Below are 25768 nucleotides of genomic sequence, written 5' to 3' on the forward strand. Positions count from 1 at the left end.
ACACATTTAGAAAAAGAAAAGAGAAGGCTACCAAGGGAAGGGCAAATGTTTACTGTTCTACGTACAGAGTCGAGATCTTAGTCTCTTGAAGCTTGGTCTATATGCTGCCCTCTTGTGAGCTCAATCCTACTTCTATTGAGTTTCCTATCGTTTGACTGACCGCTCCTAGTCCGACTAGGCTTGTAGCATGGGGTAGTTACTATGTTATGCCATGCGAGCAGCGACTGCCGTTCACGAGTTTTCTCTGATCTGCAGACTTCGGGTGGACGTATTCCCTGTGATTATAAGTTTAGACATCTCATATCTCGAGGGTTGTTAAGAGCATACAGGATATGTACAATTTACATTGTCGAAAGAATCATACTTTCATGCGTAGCAACTCGGTTATGGGATATCGATCCCATGAGTGCTCATCTGCATAAAAGAGCGGTGTCCGTCCGCGCTTATCTACCGAACTAGGACTAGCCTTTCCTGTGTCTAGGAGTAGTGTCACAATTTTAGCCGAGCCTGTACCTGCAGCATATGAGAGTGGTGTGCGGCCTGAGTTATCCTTCAAGTCCACCTCGACCCTGTCAGTGCTCAGCAAAAGCTCAACACTTTCCGAAGAACCACCAAAGACGGCTGCAGCATATGAGAGTGGCGTCCGACCTAAGTAATCCTTCGAGTCCACCTCAACCCTACCAGTGTCCAGCAAAAGCTTAACATTTTCTGGGTGACCAAATTCAGCGTATGAGAGTGGTGTTCGGCCCGTGTTATCCTTCGAGTCCACCTCAACCCTGCCAGTGTTCAGCAGAAGATTAAGACTTTTTGGAAAAGTACGACCTGCAGCATATGATAGCGGCGTCCGGCCTGAGGTGTCCTTCAAGTCCACCTTAACCCTACCAGTGCTCAGTAAAAGATTAACAATTTCCGGAGATCTACCACCTGCAGCATATGATAGCGGCGTTCGGCCGAATGTATCCTTGGAGTTCACGTCGGCTTTGCCCCTCTCAAGAAGAAGCATTACGACGACTGAAGTTTGCTGGCTGAACGCGGCGTATGATAGTGGGGTTCGACCCTCGTTGCATCTAGAGTCTACCTGGACTGCACCTGATCCAAGGAGTAGCTTTACAACGGCAGAATGGCCGTTTTGGGAGGCATGAGAGAATGCCGTTCGACCATTTATGTCCTTGTTCTCAACGCAGATTCGGCCAGTTCCTATGAGCAACCTTACAATAGCTTCATGCCCGTGCTTAGAAGCATGAAGAAATGGTGTCACACCTTTGTTGTCTTTTTGGTCGATGTTTAATTGGTCAATATCCAGTAAGAACTTGCACATGGCCAGATTTTCGGTTTTAGCGGCGTTTGACGTCGCCTCTCTGATTCGAGGGTCTGCAACATTAAGGCGGGCCTCTCCTAGCTCGAGCAGAAGAGCAACGACCGTTGGATTGCCAAGCTCAAAGGCATGAAACAAGATGCCTTTTTTTGCGGCGAAGGTGAAATCCCTTGATGGCTTGTCCAACATGGTCCTGCGCTGATGGCTTGAAGTTTGGAAGTCCTTGAGTGCTAGGCTGCTGGGGTTGCGCTCCTTGTGGGCCATCAAGAATGCATGTAGAGCATCAGAACTCCCAGTGGCCAGAGCCGCAAGTATTGGAGCCCCGTACCTCTCTTCTTCAACCTTGAAACATGCCAGTTTTGAGCGCTCGATGCTGATTAGGTTGGCTTTGTTGTGCTCAGCTAGGATGTACAAGAGGCTGGTGTTAGGGGTGTGTCGACGTATTCTGTGCTTTTCGAGGAGGTTGTCCAAGATGATCCAACCCGCAAGATCAAATGATTGAAGAAGGTCAATTTGGCTTACTCCTGCTCCTTCCGCTGCGTCAGAATGATACAAGACTTGTTGCGTCGCATATCGAAGAAAGGGCAATCTCATCTCTGCCGATTCTCGGAGCTCATCGGTTTCCCGGGATGATGCATCGGGGAGAGTCTTGCCAATTTCCATTACCTTGGCAACATTTAAATAGTTGATGCAGCAAAGTTTCAATGTTTCATGGCATTGTCCGCTGAAGCTACTCCCAAACTCAGCCCAAATCTGGCCCAGTCCACCGTGCTTGAGAATGAAATCTCTCACTGACTCGTGAATGAACTGGACTGTCGGCGTCTTTGATTTGGTCACTTCAGTAAGGCCCTTGGAGGAATCAAGGATGAATCGTCTCATCGTATCGGTTGTTATATCCTCAGAGTCCCAGTCGGATAAAGCTTCGGTTGAATCGATCTCAACCCCGGACAATATCGCAAAGTACAGTTGCTCTGGTCTTAGCGGCTCCTTCGCGAAGAGCACCCATTGGACACAGAGAAGCAGTTCATCCCTGTGATGACAATCGCGGATCAAGATATCCCGAAACAGAGTATTAAGGTCGCTAGGAATTTCTCGAAGTCTTTGTCGGAGTCGATGCATACGACCGCCATCGTATTTTTATTGAGAATGTCCACAACCAGAACAACCCACATGAAAACTCCAGCCGCCTTTTCCTGAAGATCATGGCGGATCTTCTGAGCAATCTTGCCGTCCCCTATCTTCAACTCGCTGCTTACATAGTTGACAATGTCATCCTGGTGCCCTGGCTGGCCTTCAAGAATAAGGCTGACTGCCTTTGAAACTGTGATGTAAGGGTAATGTCTACTTGAGAAGCAGACCTGGAAGCTAACAGTCTTGTGCGTGGTAGCTTCGGAAATGTGCTCAAAGAAAGACACCATGTTTCGGATCTCATCTTCGTCGCACTCATCCAGTGCGTCTATGAAGCAAGTCACTGATAGATCCTCAAGGTTTAGGACTGCCTCTTCGAAAAGATCTTTGAGACACTCAAGAGTCCACTCACGACGTCCCTTGGTTGACGTCATTACAGCCGGAAGGTCTAGGATCGTCCGAAGCTGAGGAAAGCCTTCGAAGAGCTGACAGAGCAGCGATCGGTACATCCCAATTGTGGACTTCTCCAGTTGCTCGCCTCGCGCGTTGAAGAAGAAGGTGATTAAAGTGCTTTGCTGCATTGTCTTACGGTAATTTGTGGAGATGAACTTCATCAACGTCGATTTTCCCGTTCCTGGTTTTCCTTTGATCCATAGGAAACCATGATGTGTGTCGCGTTTGGTATGATCCAACCAGTCAAGATACTGAGAACTTCTAAGCACCCATTTGCACGTTTTGGCGTGTGCTCTCTTTATGGTCATTTGCCGAGCATCAATTTGGCCGAAGGTCAGTGATTCCAGCAGTTGCTCTCTCCGCTCGTCAATCAGGTGTTCCCCATCAAACGCAACCTCCAGGTTGCCCAACTGGGTTGATGTCGGAGCTGGTGTGGAAGAAGCCAGCGGACTTAGCTCATACAAGAGATCTTTCGCATACGCAGCAGCAGCAATGGCTGCGTATCCTTGCCATGCCTTATTCTTGTGGGAGTCCGAGTAGTCGCATATGCCGCGAATGACCAAGCAAGGAAGGGTGTTGCCCAGGCCCGCAGCCTCCATCTCGAAGCATAAGAAGTTGTTTTCGATGGCAAGCTTGTCGCGAGTTAAGGCGTCTTTCATCACCTGGTTGGCTGAGCCAATTGCTCCGTAGTGAACAACAAGCTTGTCCGCAGCCCGCGCAGGTCTGTCCACGAGCTTCGAAGGGTCATTCCCACAAACTTCGGCACAAGTCCCCTCAGATATTGAAGGGTGGACCACACTGCTTCGATAAAGCTTGTCGGTATCGTAACTTGGACGAGCATATTCACTTTTCAAGTTTGGGTATGCATCAAGAATATCGTTGATTGTCTCTTGGATTTGGTGCCCGTTTCTCCTGTGCCGGGCTTGGAGTCCGTTGACTGCGGTGCTCAAGCGCCATGGCGGCTGGTTCAACAAACCGGTGTGCTGAAAGCTTTGACCTTGCACGGCCTTTCCGAAGTCGTACTGAACCACACTGCTCTGTCCATTACGAGGAGTACCGACCACGATATCTCCGAGACGGATATCGTTCTTGCGTGTCGGAGCGCCGCCACCAATGCCCACCATCAGACCGATGCGGACGTGGGGAAAGCTGTGCAGCATATCCCTAGCAACGGCTGTCGCAGCCGATGTGCCATATTCTGGCAACACGGCCATGACAATGTTGTGCTGCCCAATTCTGCCCAGTGTATAGTGGCTCGCATCATGCAAGGGGGGGTCGTGATGGCGTTCGTGCTCTTCGTCCAACAGCGCCTGCCCAGCGACGTACTCCGTAACTATGGCGCAGATCCAGCCCACAGTGTATTCGTGGCGCGCGAGTCTGGGTTTTGCCTCTCGTACCACGTGGCGTCGCTTGTCGAGATGCGCATGTGGTGCATGGTCGGGATTCTCGTGTAAAACTTTTCGTTTAGGCTCCATTCGAACAGGGACACGGGGGTGCCGACTTCGTCACAAAGGAAAGAGACGCGAATTGCATAGCTGGGGTAAGACACGTCAGGCTCGTCAGGCTGTGCGGGAAGTCAGCGTCATTCGGCTTGTTAAGCATTCTGTTAGTTCCCTACCTTGCACATAGAGGCGTTGGGCTTCCAGGCTGGGTTCAATGGAATTATTGTCGAGGGCTCAGCAACTTTGGCGATGAAGGCCAACGACGTGTTTTCGCAGCAACCACGAGAATACGCGTGAGCGACGGAAATGGCGACGAGAATGGAAGGAGAAAATGGATGTTGCCGTGCCGTTCAGTCTAATTCAACCCGGTGTGTCTCACTACAGCGACTGTGCCACCTTCACATCTGCTGCAGCAAGGTATTATTGGTGGAGGGTCCCACTGTTATCCCCTGAATTTTGCATTGCAACCTGCCCGCTGACTCTTCGCCCGATAACTTGCCTTGGGTAGATGGCAGTGCTGCCAAGGTGGCAGGATGTGGTGCTTTTAGGTTATCGCCGACTGGCGTTGTCCCACGAAACGATTGAGCCATCTCGACCAGACTTTCACAATGTCACGGGGAATGAGAGGCATCGTCGCGTCGATCAGTTGGTTGGGAATTGGAGATGTAGCCTGCAATACCGAGTTTTATTTGGAGACGGGCGTTCACTCAAACGAAACCTGACTCCATGTATGACCTCGCTGCCGGTGAAGTCCTCATCGTCGAACTCGCAGCGCCGGATGAGCATCTTACAGCGTACTCAAACAAGATTCCCAATTTCTTCCTACTTCAAAGGGCCCCCATTGACAAGCTTTGGCTCCTAAAGAGAGCAGTAATTAATGCGATGTATGACCATATGGCTTTTTTACGCCGGACAGTACAATTCCATCTACGACAGTGTAATCGCTACGAATTAATCACGGTAGTTGTGATTGTAAACTCTTGGTCGACCCGGATGACAGAAAGCGTCCTTCGAGAAGCGTTGCCTTTCTGGCCTTCTCGTACTTGAATGGGAACGAGTTCCACGTCGCTACGATTGCTCTTCTTCCCATCTGACCAGGAATCGTCTTCCGACTCTCTGCCTCTGCGTCCTGAACGGCAGGTCTCTGCAAATGCAGGTCTATTGACCTCAATACCGCTCTCGTCGTCACCTTCCTGTCTTGGATTGGCTTCGTGGTGTCTGTTATGTAAACTGTGGTTATGACCGTAAGACCGTTTAGCGGCAGAGTTAGCGTCAAACCGTAGTCGAAGGTATTGGCGTAATGATGGGATACAAGCAACTATCAGCGCAATGTGCTCGTCAAGGATAGCCCATATTTCTTGGGTAGACGTCTGTTAGCACTTGAAGTCCCCGGGGATGCCTTGAAAGTTGGCATAGGCTCAAGTTTGAACCAAACTGATGGGGAAAGCTTACGAATCATGGTGAGCGATTTTGACGACGTTGGCTCAAGTTGTATACTCAAAAACCTCGCTAAGCTAACGGCGATATCAAACAGGCCCAGGGCGAAAGTTGTATAAATGCCAACCATGGTGCTTCTCTTCATCTGTAAACCCTTAAGAATGAAGAATGGCATAACCAGTACTTTCCACACTCGTTAGCACTCATTTGTGGAAGCCTGGCGGCGGAACTCTCGACTAACTGCATAGATTGGCACTGAAATGTAATGCCCACGACACATGGAAAATAGTTGTCATGATTTGGATGCTGCAGAGACCTGACGGGTTCGAGGAGAACGACCTGGAGAGGCGGCATTAAGTAATAGACTAGGCGAAGGGCTTTTCAAGGGTCACCGTACCAATTACGCTCGATGGGCCAGCAAAGGAATAACTGTAATGAAATCGAAACGATATAGCCCGAGACGCAGTAGACAATTGTGGCGTAAAGCATTTTGCGCAAGACCGTCATAAATGGTGGGAATAATTGGAGGTATGTCGCGAGTAGTGCAAATTTGCAGAAGTAAAGAGCGCTGAAGAAGGGGAAAATGGTCACCCAGATTAACTGAACTCTAGACATGAGTCTCTTCCGATATTGGGTTAAATTGGATGCATGCGTGGTCACTAACCTTTCTCACATGTTCAAGCTTAGCAGGGTCGGCCTCCCAGTTGAAGAGGGTGTAGTTGATATCAGGATGCAGTACGTCTTCGTTGCGCATAAGAATAACCAAAACAGCTTGTGCTAGACAGCTAAACCATGCGATGACCAAAAGTCCATCGCTGAGTGCGAGAGGCTGTGACTGGATCTGCAGCCGAAGCCACAGTCGTGCTAGGATGAGAAGACCTGACAAACCGAGGAGCGTGAACAAGCAGCCCTAACAACAGTGATCGCAATGTCAGCCTCGCCACATCGAAACTTCATCGCTGAAAGGTAGGAAGCATACTAGCACTCCAGCAGCAGAGGGTGCTGCCATACTGCTGATCATTGGCGAGAAATCGTCGATGTGATATGTGGAGAGTATTGAAAATGCGCCATCTACTCGCAGTATGGATTACAACAAAAAAACAAGAGCGCCAAACGGAATGGATTGAGTTGAGAACTTATTCCGAGTCAAGCAGCATTCAATCGCAGTATCGTAGCAACTTGAGTTAGGATGCAATAGACCCAGAGACTGCATTCCAGATGGCTACACGGACAGTCAAGTCAACGCATCAGAAGATTAGGTCTATTGATGAATTTTTCCAGGCCCTGGAAATTTAAAATCACACGAGGACTGTTCCTGCCAGGGTCCAACTGCCCCTTGTATTCGTAGTGACTTCTGCGGCAAGCAATACTGGGAAACCAACGCAAGCGATGTCGACAAGGTTTATGACAAAGTGTTGCGAAATTTCTACCTTGCGATACCCCCATGCTGTTGTTATCCGGATGTATCCGGTAGGTCTACGGAATTGGACTTACTAGCCACGTGGCCTGGGATTTTGTCGGACCTAACGTGTTCGGAAGAGAAAACGAGACCGCTTGAGAGTAGGGTCTAGCCTCAATTTTCTTGCTTGCGCGTATCTTGTCCATTCTTAATGGGGAAAGAAAAAAGAAAATAGAAGCGAAGTTAATTATCAGCTCCAAAGTTCTGTAAAGCTATAGATGTCTTGATCTAACATCCAGATGGCAGAGACCGAGCTTGGCTGGACTACGCAGCCCTGGCGCAAAATGGCTGGCACCGCCAAGTGGGATCAGCAGTTCAGCACGGCTACCGTGCTCGTGTTCATTGAGGCAAATGGGCTGCGGCCGTTTAAGATTGCAAACCCCATCAAGCCGAGGCAGATCTGCGTACGAGTGTGCCGGATTTTGAAGGAAACGAGTCATTTTCACCGCTTCAGTCGGCCATCTTCGGCCCCACTACCCGGGACTCAGACCCATTTTCTATGCCGACCGGGGTTGGCATTCATCATAGATTCGGAACAGGACTCGGGGGGCGCCTTCACTGATGCAGACGTTGGTTATCCCCTGTGACCCTGGCAGATTGTGAGTCTGCTATCGACGGCCCAAAGTCCTACAAAGCTAATGCTTTTTCTCAACATGACAATCGATTGCCATATGGCTTCTGTTTGCCTCGTCTATCTTCCTCTTAGTCAATCTCATGGCCTGTATGATGCATGGAGATTTATTGTTTTTCGAAATCTCAGCTCTAATTTGTGTTTCCTACTTCTCGACCTACATTTCTTCGGTTCGTCTAGTGTTCTCGCCAGCTGTTGTAGAAACAATTCTGCGGCTCGACGCGTCCTACATTTACTTGCAGTGGCTTCTATCAACCAACGGGCCACAGCGTGGACCATCATTGCCGATGGGGTTACAGTTTGTGAAGTTATGAAGGACGAGCTCTGGGCTGGATGCCATCTTACGCACTTCAAACGCAACGAAGGAAAACGTTGCCCCGGCCGTCAGCTACGTCCCTGGAGATTTTCTCCCGGAAGAGTCTATTCAACTGACGGATCAAGCTTTTGTAAATCTCGCGAGACTAGTTCTTACTGAAATCTCATATTTTCATTTCGGCGGCAACACCACTGGAAAATGTCGAAGTTCATTCCCAAAGCGTGGTACTGAGCGCTACAAGATTTATCCCGGAGACCTCCTTTGGCCCAACGAAAGTTCCTGGAAAGCTTTCAATTTGCTGCTGGGCGATGTGTTAATCAAGATTGTTTCTCTCGCATTCGCACACGTGGATGGTGTCTGTAATCAAGACACCACTGAATGTCCAATCATCAGCACTAGATAGAACAATTTGATGTTGCAATGTGTCAACTTTGGGGACATAGGCCTATCACGCGCACCATCTGAGCTGATACTCGTGTCCAGCATTTCTAACTCGACCTCGGCAATGAGTTCATTCTATCAAGGGCTCGCACGCCTCCCTTTTGAGAACTATTCCACCAACTGCACTTCGGGAGGATTTCCGGAGTACGTTGTTGAAGCGACCAAGGTAGCCCAGATGCAGCTTGCGGCCAACTTCGCCCGCACTCATACCTTGCGCCTTATGGTCACTAATACCGGCCACGACTTCAACGGCTAATCTCTTGGTCCTGGTGCTCTACCAATATGGACGAACAAGCTGAAAGAACTTGAGTTCTACAAAGATTACAACCCCCCAACGCACACAAGGTCTGCGATAAAGGTTGGGGATGGAGATCTTATCAACGAACTTTACGAAGCTGCGGATGCGCATGGTGTCGTTGTGGCTGGAGGAGAGGGGAAGACTGTCGGCTTCGGAAGAGGCCACATTTGGTGGCGGGCACTCCCCTCTTTGCCCATTGTACGGTCTTGCTGCGACCATGTCCTCGGCATCGACGTCGTGATGCCCGATGGTAGATCCATCACAGCGAGTGAGAAGAAGAACAGACCTATTTTGGCTTTCCGTGGAGGGGGCGGAGGCAACCTTGGCGTCGTGACGTCGTCCCGTATACGTCATCAAAGCCCGCCCCAGCTTACCCGCCATCTCCGTTGCCAGTTTCAGCTTCGGGTTAAACGGTTCGACGGTCACATATGAAGCATTCTTGGAGGCTGCGCGAGCTTCTGGTAGATGCTACCCACTTTTAACGCCCATGGAAACTGCCAGTAATAGTTCATCTAGCCTGCAGTGCTCAAGAAAGCCTCATTCGTCATGTCGCCCTGGTTCGGTCAAAAGTGACAACGGTAGAAGCAGTCGAGCTCACAGCGCCGCTTTTCGCAAAGTGGAAGGCTCTCGGGATCAATTTTGAACCAAACTGGTCCGAGTACTCGACGTTTCTCTCGGCATGGACAGCCAGTTTCCCGGTTAAACCTGTTGAGTCTCACGGAAATAAGATGGCATCACGCCTCTTTCCTCGGGAGAGTCTCAGCAGTCTCGTGAAATTTAACAAACATGAGGCTTTGAAAGATCCTTTCGACCAAGGCGGAACTCTAGTTAGTTTCGGCATCACCGCAAGTCCCGGCCCTCGCCCTAACAACGCGGTGAATCCTGCCCGGCGGGATGCTGCCATATTCGCGATCTCTTGGGGTACTTGGAACGCAGATACCTTGCTTTCACGTGGAGCCGAGCTGAGCAAGAACCTAACAGAAGTTTGAATGCAACCTTGGCGAGATTCAGCCCCAGATTCGGGCGCTTACGCCAGCGAGGGTGATGTTTGAGAGTAGCAGTCATTCTTTGGCAGTAACTACAAAAGACGGTATCAGGTCAAGCAGAAGTACGATCCATCTGGGTTATTTCATACTCAAATAGGGACGAGCAGCGAGGACTGGTACGTGACGGGCCAGGTGAACGAGTTGCCTGCACAAAATGGTCATCTATGTCGTGTATAGAGGGCCCGCCTAATCTGCCTGCATTGCTGTCTTTCATTTCAAGACGTGCTCAGTGATAACCGGAGGAATGAGGAGTGCAGTAAATTGAAAGAAAAAAAAGACAAAAAAAAGAAAAGAAATAGAGACGCCGCGGTGCAAGGCCATGTCAACTCAGCTGAGTTGCTCTTGACTGCTACCCAGTCTGTTGTTGTTAGCTCGCCGAGACCACGGACATCTTTCGCAACATTGAACTGTCCGAATTGTCCGATCCCGATCGCTGAGCCAAACCGGCCCCGTGGGACCTCCCACTTCAGCGTGTCAGACCCAGCCTGAAACCAAACGACGGGTCAATCAGTGTGCTGCGCCCACCACGAACACAAGCTAATCAGACTACACCTGCCGTTTAATTTATTTCTGCCCAGAAGGAAACTTCAGTAGCGAAGAATGATCTCATGCGAGTCATATCAAAGCGACCTAACCGAACGGTCTGCGCTTCCACTTTGTTATTTAAGGCCACGGGTAGCAGCCACGAAAGCACGTTTTTCACAACCGCAACCTTTCGCAGGACTTATCACCAATCATTCCCAATTTCTTCACTATTTGCATCATGAGATTCAGCCTTCTTACTTGGATTGCCGCTGCGATACACATCTCAGTAGCATTTGCCAGCGTCAGAAATGTTCATTGTGATGAGTCCTACCCCAATGATGTAAGGAACTACAAACGCTTCAGTAGACTAGTAACTAATGCTTCAAAGTGGGAAACAAATTGCGGGGAGGCTGATCGAGTGACGTGCAAAAGTCGTTGTGAAGAAACAGTGAGTTATGGACAGTCGTTCTTGTTTGCTTCGCTGACAATATGCAGTGCCAAAGGCCCAATTCTCTTTCAATGTCAACCCCTGAGGGAAGCTGTGATTGTTGGTGCTCCGCATAAGGGAAGTCACGATTGCTGCTGTTGAGGTTAATTTGGTGTGAGAGAATGAAATAGGACGACGGCAGCGTTCCCATTTGAGACCCCAAGACTCAGCTGATCGGAATCCAAGTACCTGAGACAACGAATGCTGCTCACTATATGTATTTTCCTGCCCCCAAAATCTTCCTAGGGCTTGAACTCTCCTTTAATCAGCTGCATATCTCACCAAGCTCGACTTTGCCGGATGAAAAGGCTGAGTGTCATGTTGATCATGTCAAGTTCTGGTGCTTAGAGAGGTGATGATGATCGCTCAATTATGTGATGGGAGTGTTCCGTGTTGCCACTTCGCTTTTCCGAAGTGTCACCAGGGCTCAGGTGTGCTCAAGCCCCAGCGAGTTAGAAGGGGAACCTAGTCTCGCCTGCGGCTGTAAATTTACTAGCCCAGGACTTCATTTGCTTTCCCCGTTCAGTCTTCCCCTACCGTGCTGTTAGTGCATAACGTAGACTCTTCTGGTCTGATTCGGATTCCTCCTGAGATGTTGAATTGCGGGGTTACCTGTCAGGGACAGCAGACGCGATCAATAGGATGAATATCAATTAGATCCTGTGTTATTAAGGCTCGAGTTTTGAAGATGACTGTCTCAGGGCAAGAGAGGTTTGATGAAGAGTTTTGCTAGCCTGACAGTGTCCAACGCACCCATATGTAACCCATATATCCTACTAAGATCCCCTTGTCAAATGACTGTTTTTCCTCAGGACGCCTTCCACACTCAGGTTAACCCGGAGTGCAGTCCCGCCTCTGTTGCGGTCTCGTTCACCTCGGAGGAGGCAGGCGTGGGTCTCATCGCGAGCCAAACTTTTGCTCTGAGCGACGATGTCATTGAGCGTTCCTTCGGAAACACCATCGCCGGCGAAGACATTGACAAGGTGCGAGATGCTATTCCCAATGGAATGGCTATCAAGGTGGAAGAGTGCTTGAAGAAGTGCGGCATTCAGAAGCGTGCTGCTTAGGATCTGGTGCAAAAACTTCTTTAGGTCCATGGGTGCAAGAAACATTGCGCTCTAAGGCTTTGTACAGCCATCCCTTTAACCCCTCCTTTTCTTTTGTTTTTCACAAATATTGGCCACGTTTTCCTGTCCTTTCCCACAACATCAATCATTACCATTTTACAAAGACTTGGCATACCTGTTCAATAGCTAGGTGAGATGTATAGCAGAATAGAAGAGAACAAGCTCGGCGTCTGATGCTTCCTCGCATACAAATTCAGGTCCCGACTGTTCCATAGCAATTGGTGTGTGACGCAAGGGAAGGGTCCAATCTCCCCTGAGGTCAGGCCCGAAGTCGGGGCGATATATCTTGGCAACATATCATCTGCAAGGTAAGACTTGCAGTTGTCAATAGGGCCGAACTTTCGGCAAATTTAACAAGCATGGTGTAGCCGGCAACGGGGCAGCGGCGGATGCCATGACGTGTGCGGAGCTCCGCTGGCATAGGGGGAGGGTCTGTGGTCCTTGGGTCTTGGGTCTGGAGCCGGTGATCTCGGCCCCCGACTATCGTTGCACGTGTTAGTCAATGTTACTTCGTGATAGAGTAACGCCGACTTTTGTTATATCGTGAGCGGATCTCATGTACAGTTGTTTCCTAATGTGGCGTAGCGACGCGGTTGATTGGTGGAAACGTCTCTCTTAACCGTGATTGCTATTCTCTATGGCCTCTATACTGGATGCCGGTAACTATAAGGGGAACTCTTGGGAGGAAGGCTGGAGTCACCATAGTATTCTTTTCGATGATCGCGCTCATGATGAGAGTTATTTTTTGGATATAAAGTGTGATCATGCAACCCAACTATATAGTGTATGGAATGAGACAACCAGCGGCTTCTTCTCGATTGAGCTCTTCGTACAATCTCTTCAGCAAACCTTCCTCGAGATGTATCTGTCAGCCAAGGCTGTGGCTATTGCCTTGCTCACGCTGCAATTCGGAGCAGTTCGTGGCCAGCAACTTAAGCCCATGATTCTCGCAGATACCAACCGCGACGGCATTGTGGATGATAGCGACGTTACGGATAGAGCATTCTGGACCTCTTCTCGCGGCGCAATCTTCCTACCAAACGTCGGCGACTCTCTTAACCGTTGTCCTAATCAGGATCTTCAGGGAAACCCTCTCAGCAATCACGAACTAGCGTCTTGCCACGATGCTTCTGGCCACCTACTCATTGAGCCAAGCCTGGTTGCTCCCCTGAAGACGATCCCATTGGAAGTTTCAAACGACACTATTGCCCATATCTACGCCACGCCTGACGCCGCATCTGAAAGGGTTCGCCTCTTTTACATGAACGATTCGTCCGCCAACCCCGCCGAAACTGCCTTTTGGGGCTTTGTGGATCCCGAGTTTACCTTCAACGCAAGCCATGTCCAAGCCGGCATCACTCTCGGAATCGATGGGCGCGAGTTTGTGAAGGATTCGACAAAATGGGACGGCAAAGTGAGGGTGCATTTCGATGTTCACACTAACGGCACTGTCATTTCCGACGCCGTTGAGCTCAAGGTGGCCCCAGTTCTTACACACCACCATCTCCAACGTGTCAGCGCCTTTGTCAGTACCGCAGCAAACGAGTCCGATCCCGTACAGCTCGGTTTTATCGGCCAACTTGATGAAGTGCGGAAGGCAGCAGGGATTCAGGAGCCATTGTATTTGTTCAATCAGAGTGACGATATTTGGGCACAGGACTTCGTGGAACCAGCGTATGCTAGCATGCCTGGACCCAACGGCCAACCAATCTCTCTCAGAATCATGCTGAGGTCGGCACAGTCAGTCCGCACGGCTGGCCGACAGGTCTTTGAGCAGCTTCGCGGAAAAGGCGTTGGCGGTTTCCAACCTGAGGGCGGACGTGGCGGCTACGGTGACCGAGAAATTAACGCATACGGCAACCTCGAAACAATCCCACCCTACACGTCCAAGAGTGGAGTAAAATATCCCGCCGGCCGGATCATCCATGGGAAGCATTACGACAAGATGCCAGCGGAAGCAACGATCGCCTTCTTGGAAGGCCAGGAGCTTCTAAAGCCTCTTTTCCTCGAGTCCGGCTGGCTAATCATCGGTCACGTTGATGAGTTCGTCCAGTTTCTACCTTCCAACGAGACAGGCCTTGGCTTCACAATAGGTATCGCTGACACCACGTCCGCCCTCGACTTGCTCAGAAATACCTCAGCAGCGGGGCATGGTGGCGTGCGAGCAATTTCTTTCAACGGATCTGTTGAAGGCGCTTTTTCTATCACAGAAGAAGAGCTGACCATGACGATTGACGAGCTTCTCGCAAATGAAACCTTTCACGAGGTCAACGCTTACGCGCAGAGGCATATTGACGCCAATCTTGGAATCCTTCTCGCTGAGATACCTATCCTCAGAGACCATGTCATCCGTATTCCCTCGCTGTTCAAGGCTCCCAACGTGACCTCGATTTCATCCTTCACAGAAACAGTCATGAAGGATGAATATCTTCTGGTCAGCTTCAACCCAGCGGCTATCAACGGCGTCGTGTTGGATAACTATTACATGAGTCCCAAACCTTGGGGCCCACTGGTTGAGGGAGAAGACATCTTCGAGGTTGCCGTGCGCGAGGCATATGCAAAGGCTGGCATGGAGGTCGGGTTTGTGGACGATTTCATGTCGCATCACCACACATTCGGTGAGGTTCATTGTGGAAGCAACACATTCAGAGAGACGAACGTAGCGTGGTGGGAGTAAGGCTGACATTCTCGTGGTGCACGGGAATGAGAGGAGAGGATGAGAGGGGCCTGGGAGTCGACATTCTAATAGACTATGTAGCGGAGAGATCTGTAGCATAGGACCATGTGCTCTGCAGTAAATCACATTCCTTTCGTCCTCCAAATCTTCCCCGGCGCCTATTCCGAACCTAGTCTGCCCCTTCCCGTGATGTCAGTGCATAACATCAACTCCCCTGGTCTGATTCGGATTGCTCCTCAATTCTTTGATTGCGGGGCAAATGGTTACTTTTCAGTGATAGCGGACACGATAGACGTTAACCAGACCATGTATCATCAAGGCTCGAGGTGCGAGGATGGCAGTCTTAGGGCATAAGTGGTTTGATCAGCGCCCACCTCAAGGCAAGTAAACTTATCAAGTTCAATTAATCAATCAATCAATTTTAAAGCTATCGCTAGTTAATTAATTTAATTATAACTTTTAAACTTACTTAATTACTTTAACTCTTTTGATAAGGATTATAATATAGATTAAATAAATATTCTACTACTAAATATCCCTATTTTTCTTTATTTACTTTCTACTACTTTCTATTTCTAATAGACCCCCCCTTAGTAAAGTATAAATTACCCCTTTTTATTTACTTAACTTCTCTTTTTCTTCTTTAATATAATAATTAATATAATTATTTTAGTAAATATTTATAATATTCTCTAAGCTTAATAGGAGTGATAGCTAAGTCTTTTAAAGAAGTTAAAAGCTAGCTTTTAAGATTTTCTAGAGATTAATATAAAATCTATTATTTTACTACTATTACTCTTTATCCTTATTATCTATTAGTATTTTTTAAATATATTATAAAAATAAAAATATTACTAAAGCTACTTTTTTTTCTATTTTACTTATTTTATAATAAATATCTTTTATATTAATAATCTTCTATTGAATTTCAACTTTTTTTTGAAATACTTTTAACTAACTCTTAAAGTATAAATTAATCTTATTATAGTTTAAATAAAATAAAACCTACTTTCCATTTAACTAATCTTTATTTAAAGACCTTTTTAAAGTTATAATAAATAATAAAGTATATGTATAAAAGTTAGAACTTTAGAGAAAAAGTAAAAGAGAGAGGATAAGCTAGATAAGAAGCTATAGCTAGTTTTTTATTCTTTACTAACTAAAAAGTCAACTAAAACTTAGTTTTTAAACTTATTATTACTATAATCTTAAAAGTAAATATCTTATTTTTAATATTAAAATAACTTTATCTACTATAAAGTATATCAAAAAGAATTATATTAGAGAGATTAAAGTAATATCTATTAACTTAAAAAGTTTTAAACTACGTAACAAAGTTCTATATAAGAGATAGTATTTAGATTTTATTAATATAATAAAAGATTATATAAAGAGTATTTAGAAAGCTACTATTTATTTTATTATAGATATTAACTTTCTCTTTAATATCTATAAAAATCTTACTTTTTAAAGTATAATTTTTAGTATTAATATAAAGCTATAAATATTAATATAATTTCTTATTTTAATAGTTTATATATTTAAAAGGATTTAGAAGTATTAAAAAGAGGTTATATAATAAGAACTTCTATAAACTAAGTTTAAAATCTATTTATTTCTTGATTTATAGATTTCTCTAAGCTACTAAGCTATTATAAGTATTACTATATACTTTATTACTAAAGAGAAAGGTTTATAAGTATATTTAATTTCTATAAAGAAGTAATTTAAAACTTATAATAGTATTAACTTTATACATACTTTTAAAAAAGTTATTTAAAACTAAAGTATTATAGACTAAATAAGAACTTTTATCTCTAATAATATAAACTTAAATAATGTTTATATAGTAAGTTTAATTCTTTAGCTTAACCTCTTTATAAAGAAGAAATAAAATATTTAAACTAAAAGGATTTATTATTTTAAATATATTTTTAATTTTATATTAAAAGCTTTCTTACTTAGTAAGGATTTTAAAAGTTTTAAAAGATAGTTAGATATATATATATACTTCTGTAATAAGATAAGATTATGTTAACACAGGTATAAGCGTATTCAGGGGCGTGGTATATACGCCTATATGGTATAGGGTTATAGATGGGCTTATGTTATGATGAAATGTAATAATCCTAAGCATTTATAGGCATTTAATCGTATAGAGAATAATAAAGGAAGTGATGCATTGTGATTACTCTTATTGTTGTTGTTTCCAGGTTGCATCCTCTAGTAGGGAAAAGTGAGGTCAAAGATAATCTGAAACGTAACCTACTAAACTGCTAATTACATAAGGTGCTTACGTAACTATACGTCTTACATAATCAATATTATAGTTATAAGTTGTAATAAATAGAGTATTTTTATTTAAGATTTTATACCTTAAATGTTATTAGTTTATTTTATATAGAATATTAAAGTAAGTTAAGCGTTATTACTATTCTTATATTATTATTATTATTATTATAAAAGAATGTTATATGTTAACACTTTTACTTACTAATTATAATATATTATTATACTCTTAATAATCTCTTTAATACTCTCTAAGTTTATATATTAAGTAATAGCTATATATTAAAACCAAAGTAGTATTATAGTCTTAATAATATTAAATATTATTACTTTAAAGTAATCGTCTTTTATAATAAAACTTATTTATTCATTAGTAAAGCTAAAACTTATAAAGAGTATTAATATAAAACCTCTTTATAGTTAACTAACTACCTTTTTTAATTTACTACTATTAAAGTACTTAATAAGTTATATACTACTTACTTAAATAAGAACCTTATTACTTCTATATATAACTACTTATAGATTAATACTATTAGCTTTACTTCTAGCTACTATTTTTAGATATAAAGTATATCTAAAAAGGTTATCTTATTATAAAATAATAATTTTCTACTTTTTTAGATTATAGCTTATTTCTACTAAAGAGAAGATGCTTTTAAGATTATTATAACTTAATATAATATTAATAACGCTTTAATTTATACTTATTATAACTACTTTAAGTAGGAAACCTTTATTAACTAGCTATTTATATAACTATATATATTAGAGTTCTTCTTTTAATATAAATAAAGTTTAGTAAGTAATATTACTTACTTTTTTATATAACTAGCTTTATTCTTATTTAGCTTTATCTTGCTCTTACTTTAATATACTATTAATAAACTATATATATAAAACTAACTACTTTAGTATAGTTATCCCTCTTTAATATTATAAGTATTACTTCTTATAATAGTACTCTTAATATTATTACTTTCTTCTTTACTAAATAGATCTCTAACTATAAATATACTTTAGCTTATTTTATAAAAGCTTATATTAAAGAGGACCTTTTATACTTTAGTAGTATTATAACTAATTATAAACTTATTTTTATTAAAAATATTAATATTAATACTTTTAGTAAGGTTTTATATTTACTCTATATATATAACTAGTATATTACTAAGAATATTAAACTTAAAGTTAAGCTAGTTATACTTTCCAAAGCTAATTAAAATTAATTATTACTACTATAAAGTTAATAATTATTATTTAGTTTTTATTAATACTTAAAAAGAACTTTATACTTTATTAACTACTATTTAATATATTAAGAAGTTAGCTTAATTCAAAAATAGTTACTAGCTTTGTAAATTATTTATATATATTATTAATATATAAATTAAACTATAGTATTAAAATATTATTACTTATTAAACTAATTAGGTATTTTACTTTAGCTATGTAATATCTACTATTATAGAGAGCTAAAATAGAGTTATGAAGTTATAACTATTTATAAGTAATTTTACTTTTAATAAAATCTTCTTAAATTTCAAATAAGCTTAAACTAATTAGAACGTTAGGATTACTTTAAAATAGTCTTAAAATATTAACTACTTACTTAACTTTACTAAACTTAAAACTATACTTTCTAGCTATATTAAATCTCTTATATTATTAGAAGTACTTAATTTTATAAAAAAGTAGCTTTAAAATAATATAATTCAGTATAATAACTAATTAAATAGCTTATTATAGCTTCTACTAGCTAACTCTTTATCTTATTTATTTTATTTAATCTAAAAAACCTATAGATTACTCTATTAATACTTTCTCTACTACTATATATAAAGTAAAAACCTCTTTAAGATTACTTAGATCTATTACTACTAATAAACATAGTATTACTTTAACTTAGAAATAGAGACCTTTATTAATAACTTACTTCTATTAGAACTTAATATTATAAAAAGTAAAAGCTATTTTTATAATATCCCTAATTATACAAAAAGCTATAAAGCTAATAATATTTATTAAATCCTTATTATAATAGAAGTAAGTAAGTATATTAAGTATTAAGATATTATTAGCTTAGCTATTACTTAAGCTACTACTTAAACTATTACTATTTTTATAAAACTTATTAAATTTAGGTTTATAGTTACTCTAATAATTAAAACTTTATTATTATTACTATTAATATTAATTATACTAATAGCTTTAATAAGTATTTTGATTATAAAGTATAGTTTATAATATTTTAAAACTTATAGTTTTAATTTTTATAAACTTAATGTAAACGGTTTATAAGTTTATTAATAATATAATAGCTTATTACTTAAAGATTAATATAAGATTAAAGAAGAAGTAAATATTCTACTTAATAGTAATAAAGGACCTATAGTTAGTTAAAGTTAAAACTATTAATATATAAACTACTAATATTAAATAGAATTACTAAGAAAATCAATATCTTATAATACTATAATATAGAAATAAGTTATATAGAGTTATATAGTAATAAATATTAATAATAATAAAGGTAGTTAATAGTAATATTAATATTATTCAGTTATTAAATTAAATTCTTTAAAGCTTTTAAAAAGCTTAAATTAATAGTTTTTCTTTCTCTTATTAACCTTTTCAATTAAAATTATAAAAAAGAGCCCTTATTAAGTTATATTAATTACTACAATAAAAGTCTAAATTATAAAAGTTATATAATTTTAATCCTTAGTTTCTAATTAACTAAATCTAAAAAAGTAGTTTTAAAGGCTTTTACTATATAGAAGTAATTATTAAGTAAGCTAGCTACTAAAAGATTTATTACTCTCTAGTTACTAGCCTCTAGTACTATCCTAGCCCTAATCTGTAGCTTAGGGGGTGTGGAGGGTGGGTGTGGTTTAAGACGCCCCTAAGGTATATACGTAGCTTTCTTAACAACCAGATGGACGAAGACCGAGGCATGAGGGCTGGCGTGTTTACTATTCACAGAATTCGACTACAGGAAGTCGGCAATTTATGCTACCAACAATCCCGGGAATAAACACGATTCATCGTTTGGCAGGTCCTTCTGCGTAAAACGAACGTTGATATGCAGTCCAAGATGCGGGGTAGTTGGTCTTCAGTCCCGCCGGCATGCTACGACACTGGTTGCGTAGACTGATTATTATTCAACCCCGATTCCGGTGGTACCGAGGTCAGCTACAGCAGGCATAACATCAAGAAACAGCTCGAGGTCGGAATGCCATTCATATTTTGCTTTATTCTTAGCATCTCTCTTTTCCTCTGCAACTTGTATTCTGTGAGCAAATTATCATCAACATGAACATCAAAGCTAGTCAGCCCCCTACTTCGTACACTTCTATCAATCATGACAACATATCATTCTCTCATGTTCCAGCCAACTCACCAACGGCAACGAAGGTGGTCGTGGTGACGCTCAACCGTCCCGAGAAGTACAATGCTATGACACTGGACATGTTTCTCAGCCTCGAGTCCTTCTTCAACATGGTCAGCGAGGATGACAGAGTACGTGCGGTAGTCCTGACAGGCGAAGGTAAAGCCTTCTCTGCTGGAGCAGATCTTGATGTAGGGTTCATGGGTATGGTCGCTTTGAAGGAGACCGAGGACTCCATGAACGAGTTTAGAGACTGGTAAGCATCTTGTCAGATATCAGCTACGAAACGCGGTTCGTTGATGACTTACATCAGGGGCGGCCGACTCGCACTGGCCATCTCAAACTGCAAGAAGCCCACGATCGTGGCTTTCAATGGGTCGGCCGTGGGTGTAGGCCTCACCATGTCTCTTCCTGCCGCCATCCGGGTTGCTTGGGAGGGTGCCAAAGTCGGCTTTCCTTTTGCTCGCCGTGGCTTGGTCCTCGAGTCGTGCAGCGCCTTCTTCCTGCCCAAGCTCATCGGACTGTCTAAGGCGAGCCACGTCACGACCACTGGAGATGTGTATCCAGTCACCGATCCACTCGTCAATGGACTATTCTCAAAGTTGCTTTCCACGCCTCAACATACAGTCGAGTACGCACTCAAGTTGGCGGAGGACATTGCGGAGAACACGTCCTTGGTTAGTACGAAGATGATGCATGATATGATGGTCTACTGTCCTCCAACACCCGAGGAGGCGCACATCTTGGATTCCAGAATATTCGTCCAGATGGCTGGGACGAACGACAACATTGAGGGGGTGAAGAGCTTTTTGGAGAAGAGGAAGCCCACGTTTACGGATACGGTCAGTCGTGAGAGCATGCCATTCTGGCCTTGGTGGAATATAAAGACGGACAATCGTCAAATTGTCAGCTTCGAGAAGGCTTCCAAGTTGTGATCTTGTCATCGGCATTACTTGCGATAACAAATGCTGAAGAGCGAATTTGGGCCGGATCTGCTGACCCTTGTTCGGCTGTGGAGATAGATAGTAACAATCAAGATCCAATTGAGTTGATAAACACATTTGAAGTCATTCATCGGTGCAAAGCAGCCACATCGAAAGAGAATGTGGTCGTCACGAGCGTCGCGTGGCAGAGACGCGCTCGTTAGTTCCCCCACTAAGACGAAAAACCCCCACTAGTTCCGATCATCGAGGGGTGATCTCCCGGCGCAATCGCTAATCTGTAGGCGGCCATCAGCTAAATTAGAGGACAAAGAGGGTGGGCGGGGGATGACCTCATCAAAACTCAATGTCACAGCGTCATAGACACGCGAAGTGACACGGGTCTCAGCCCATATTTGAGCTTCCAGCATTCCGGGGGGCATCCATGCTGCAGAAGAGGGAGCTATTCAAAGCAAGGGAGCACAGCCTTTCCTCTCCTCATTTTCATGGCAACCCAAACATTCGACCGCGATCTTGAGCAGAACAGCTCCGAAAACATGGCGCAGAACGGAAACACCGGCAAAGATGGGCGCAAGAGGGTCCTTGTTGTTGGCGCTGGCGCAGCTGGGTAGGTGACCGTGAGCGCGAGAGCGAGATCGGATGAATGCTCACAGCGTGCAGCATGTCGACGGCATACCATCTTTCGAACCACCCCGACAAGTTCGACGTAACCCTGATCGACTCGGTCGACTATTGCGGCGGACAGGCTTTCTCGATCCCTCTCGACAAGGAGCGACATGGCGCGAGCTGGTTCAATCAAGGAGTCCAGGGTGGAAGCTACATCTTCCACCACACGCTGACCATGTTCGCCCGACAGGGCTATCACGCGGACCCGGTGAAGCTCCAGGTTTCCTTCGGCAAGGACGAGAAGTTTTGGTCGAACGTTTTTCCCACCGAGTTCATGGTTAAGCACCAGAAAGAAGTCCAGAGGCTCGCCTTCATGCTCAAGTTTATGCGCTGGTTCGAGGTCTTCTTCGCCTTGATGCCGCTGAAGATCCTCTTCAAGCTCTTCCGCTTCTCCGACGAGTTCACAAATGTTATCGGTCTACCAATGACGGCCTTGTTTCTTGGAACGGGCAATGCTACGCCGGAGGTGCCTGCCATCATGTTAGAACGACTCTGCACTTCGCCAACCTACGGCATGTGGTACCCTCCCGACAAGCACAGCGTCGCCTCGAACCTCCCTCCCATGGTTGTCTTCCCGAACTTCAGCGACTTTTACCAGACCTGGAAGAAGGATCTCGAAAGCCGTGGAATCACTGTTCGCCTGTCAACCGAACTCACCGAGATCGTACACCGAAACAAGCGCGGGGTGCTGGTTAAGACGAAGCCTCGCACTCCAGTCAAAGATGGCCACAACCCGAATGGAGGCGATCCAGATGCACCCGAGTCCGAGGAGCACTACGACGACATCGTAATGTGTGTCCTTGCTGACACTGCGAAGAAGATCCTGGGCAAGACGTCATCCTGGCGCGAACGCAAGGTCTTGGGAGCCGCGACGTTCTCCGACGACATCACCATCACCCACAACGATGCCGATTACATGAAGAAGTACTATGAAAACTTCTACGATGAGTCCAAGGCGGTCAAGGCTCTCGGAAACAAGCGCGAGGTCGACCAATCTTCGCGCCTGGAGTACGCAAAGGACAACTTCAGGCCCATGTACTACATCCGCATGTACGACGACGACCTCTCCAAGCTGGAGATGTGTTTCGACACCACCAACTACCAGTCTCAGTTCCCCGAAAAGGTTCCTTTTGAGCAACACGTTTTCCAGACGATCTACCTGAACAAGAATCGCGACCGGAAGCACTGGACCGACGACCAGATCAACAAGGACAAGATCATCCGCAGCGATTGGTGGCACCAGCTCTGCCACTCATGGACCCATTACGCTTTCGTCGTGCCCTGGATCATGTTCCTCCAGGCCAAGAGGCGTATTCGCTTTGCAGGTTCATGGACGTTGGTCAATGCTCACGAGATCGCCATCATGTCTGGCATTGCTGCCGCTGTGGACATGGGTGCTGACTATCCGGAGGACCTTGAGCATGACAAGTTCGCATTGCTTTGTTTCAGACTGTACTACCTTCTCTCGTATGGCAAGTGGTATAGAAGGAAGTTCAAGAACAGCGAGAGTCAGAAGGCAAAGGACGGTGCTGGCTGGGCTTCTGGGCTTTACGGCAGCGTTTACCAGGGCCCTGGTGTGACCAAGACGGAGCGGTTGACGTGGAGAGAGGAGGTGAAGGCAGGTCGGAGCACTGAAAACTTGGCGGATGGAAACAACGGGCGAAGCCAGCCGTAGATGTTTACCGTGAATATCGATACTACCGCGACTATTTGCTCTTACAATGCTATTAAGTGGACTTGATCGGAAATGATGATGACGCATTGCTTTCATACATAGTTCATCTTGTTAATGACAATCCCATGATATCTTGAGCCCATTCGTGAGGACACGTATAAGTAGGTATTCTCAATGATGATCAATGACGTTCTTGCACTCAGCCAACAAATGACTATCTACAAACTGGTGCAACTATGTGGTATTGCTAAAAATGCATGCTCAATAGGAGATCGACTTTCTCGCGCCTGTGTTTTCGCGACTGTGATCATCGTAGGGTGTCCTTCCAGAGAACATCACCCGGGGCGGTTCCTTTTGTTGCCCACTCGTTGCTGCATCTCCAATTACTGCCGGTCGACCGGATTGTCTCTTCGCATTTACAATTTCCCAGTGGACATTTCATAGTCGTCACTGATAGGCTTTGATGGAGCAAATGATTCGAATCCCTTGACTCCGTACTTGGCGGCAAGCGGGCCGAGCTCGATCAATCCGGCAATGATGATACCGATGCTGACTTCGATAGCAGACCAGGTGAATACAGGCGCCGCGTCGACTGTGATGCTCATTAGTTTCATTCGGAGGACTGGTGGGGGGGAAGGCACATACGAAGCTGGTCATCGGAGCCCTTCAATTTGATAAGTGCGATCAAGCGGATGACGTTCGCGATAGTCGCGCTGAACGTTGTATTAGCAGGCGCAAGAGCATAACCGTTGGGGAGAACTTACAGGATTCCCAAACCAAAGATGCCGTAAATGTACATCTTCAGTCTCGAGTTCAGACCTCGTCCTCTCATCATGATGAACGGAGACACCATGAGGAGGATGTCCAAGATTGCTGTGACAATGGACAATGCGTAGCCCATGTACAGCTGTCCGACAAGCGGCAAGCACTCTCCCTTTACGGAAGGGTCCAGCAAGTTCCACGCCTTGTCAATCGGCTTGCATTGGACAAGCAGGTAAATGATGAAGGCAAGACTGATGGCTACGTCCATGCCGATTGAAGTCCAGAAGAGAATGTTGAGAACCTTTGAGCGCGACAGATGGATGAACGTCATCGCAATGCTGCCCTTCATGGCGGATGTGAGGACGACATAGATGATTTCCAGGAAGAACAGCGCCTTGAGCGCTTGAGTGATTCCACTTGTGCCATTGCTGAAAGCGTCCGCAAGTGATCCACCGATGCCACCCAAGACTCCCATAATCGCTAGACCGTAGAGCGCTCCAAACGCGGCCTGCGAACGGGCTCGAGGTTAGATCAGCTTTGCGCAAAGACAATTGGAGTACACACCCATGCGGTTAATAGCAACCCATCGTTGGGCTTGAAGGTCCTTGCGATGGCTACTCGGGTGTAGAGTCGCAGGCCAACGAAAACGGTGTTGAGAACTACTAGAAGCGCTCCTATCCCGATGAGGGCCTTGCCCGTGCTACCGATCGCCATGTCGAGGCTTCGAGTATGTCGTCGGCTGGAGAGAAGTCGAAAGAAGTAGCTAGCATGAATGAAGGTCTGGTTTCCAGACCAGATGTAACCGTCGAGGTGCCGATATACGTGCTGCGATATAAGTCCTATCGGAGGTGGTGTTTTCGCGACAACGCAGGTGGACTTGCGATAGATTTAAAAATCACCTTCAAGAAGAATACGAGGCGAACGACACGACGCAAACACAAATCACCACGACAGCACAGATGACGGATCTGGCACACAAAGCTTCGCTGCACGGGCACCTGATTGGGGGGATGGTATTCGTATTAGAGTGCGAGACTGCGTGTTGGAGCTCGCATGGTTTCGTGGGGTGTTTCAGAACATTGAGATGGCAAATTATCCAGATTGTTGTCTGACCGAAGCTGGGATGGCCTAGATACCGCGATACCTGGCACTCAGCAGCCATCTCCAGTCCGAGATGACAGAAACTGGGAGTATAGAATTAGCAAGAACCAGACGGATGGCGGCGACACCATCTTTTTGATATATCGAAAATGCGATACCGA

The 25768-nt window shown here is 44.5% G+C and overlaps 5 protein-coding genes across 5 annotated transcripts; 4 read left to right on the forward strand and 1 right to left on the reverse strand.

Annotated features, from left to right (window-relative positions):
• Positions 1 to 11772: 11772 nt before the first annotated feature.
• Positions 11773 to 12045, forward strand: COL26b_004586 (uncharacterized protein; the record flags this gene model as incomplete). The annotated part of the gene is made up of 1 exon (XM_053177459.1): positions 11773 to 12045. One exon carries the CDS (start codon positions 11773 to 11775, stop codon positions 12043 to 12045), a length of 273 nt encoding a protein of 90 aa, XP_053038573.1.
• A 919-nt stretch (positions 12046 to 12964) lies between these two features.
• Positions 12965 to 14782, forward strand: COL26b_004587 (uncharacterized protein; the record flags this gene model as incomplete). Its single annotated transcript, XM_053177460.1, has 1 exon — positions 12965 to 14782. One exon carries the CDS (start codon positions 12965 to 12967, stop codon positions 14780 to 14782), a length of 1818 nt encoding a protein of 605 aa, XP_053038574.1.
• A 5604-nt stretch (positions 14783 to 20386) lies between these two features.
• On the forward strand, positions 20387 to 21397 carry COL26b_004588 (uncharacterized protein; the record flags this gene model as incomplete). The annotated part of the gene is made up of 2 exons (XM_053177461.1): positions 20387 to 20718; positions 20776 to 21397. The coding sequence occupies 2 exons, from the start codon at positions 20387 to 20389 to the stop codon at positions 21395 to 21397; spliced, it is 954 nt and encodes a 317-aa protein (XP_053038575.1).
• Positions 21398 to 21939: 542 nt separating this feature from the next.
• On the forward strand, positions 21940 to 23744 carry COL26b_004589 (uncharacterized protein; the record flags this gene model as incomplete). Its single annotated transcript, XM_053177462.1, has 2 exons — positions 21940 to 22010; positions 22064 to 23744. 2 exons carry the CDS (start codon positions 21940 to 21942, stop codon positions 23742 to 23744), a joined length of 1752 nt encoding a protein of 583 aa, XP_053038576.1.
• A 416-nt stretch (positions 23745 to 24160) lies between these two features.
• Positions 24161 to 25220, reverse strand: COL26b_004590 (uncharacterized protein; the record flags this gene model as incomplete). The annotated part of the gene is made up of 4 exons (XM_053177463.1): positions 24161 to 24336; positions 24390 to 24457; positions 24509 to 25014; positions 25071 to 25220. 4 exons carry the CDS (start codon positions 25218 to 25220, stop codon positions 24161 to 24163), a joined length of 900 nt encoding a protein of 299 aa, XP_053038577.1.
• Between the last annotated feature and the right edge of the window lie 548 nt (positions 25221 to 25768).

Source organism: Colletotrichum chrysophilum (assembly GCF_026319265.1).
Source record: "Colletotrichum chrysophilum strain AFK26 chromosome Unknown scaffold_28, whole genome shotgun sequence".
Taxonomy (NCBI): Eukaryota; Fungi; Ascomycota; class Sordariomycetes; order Glomerellales; family Glomerellaceae; genus Colletotrichum; species Colletotrichum chrysophilum.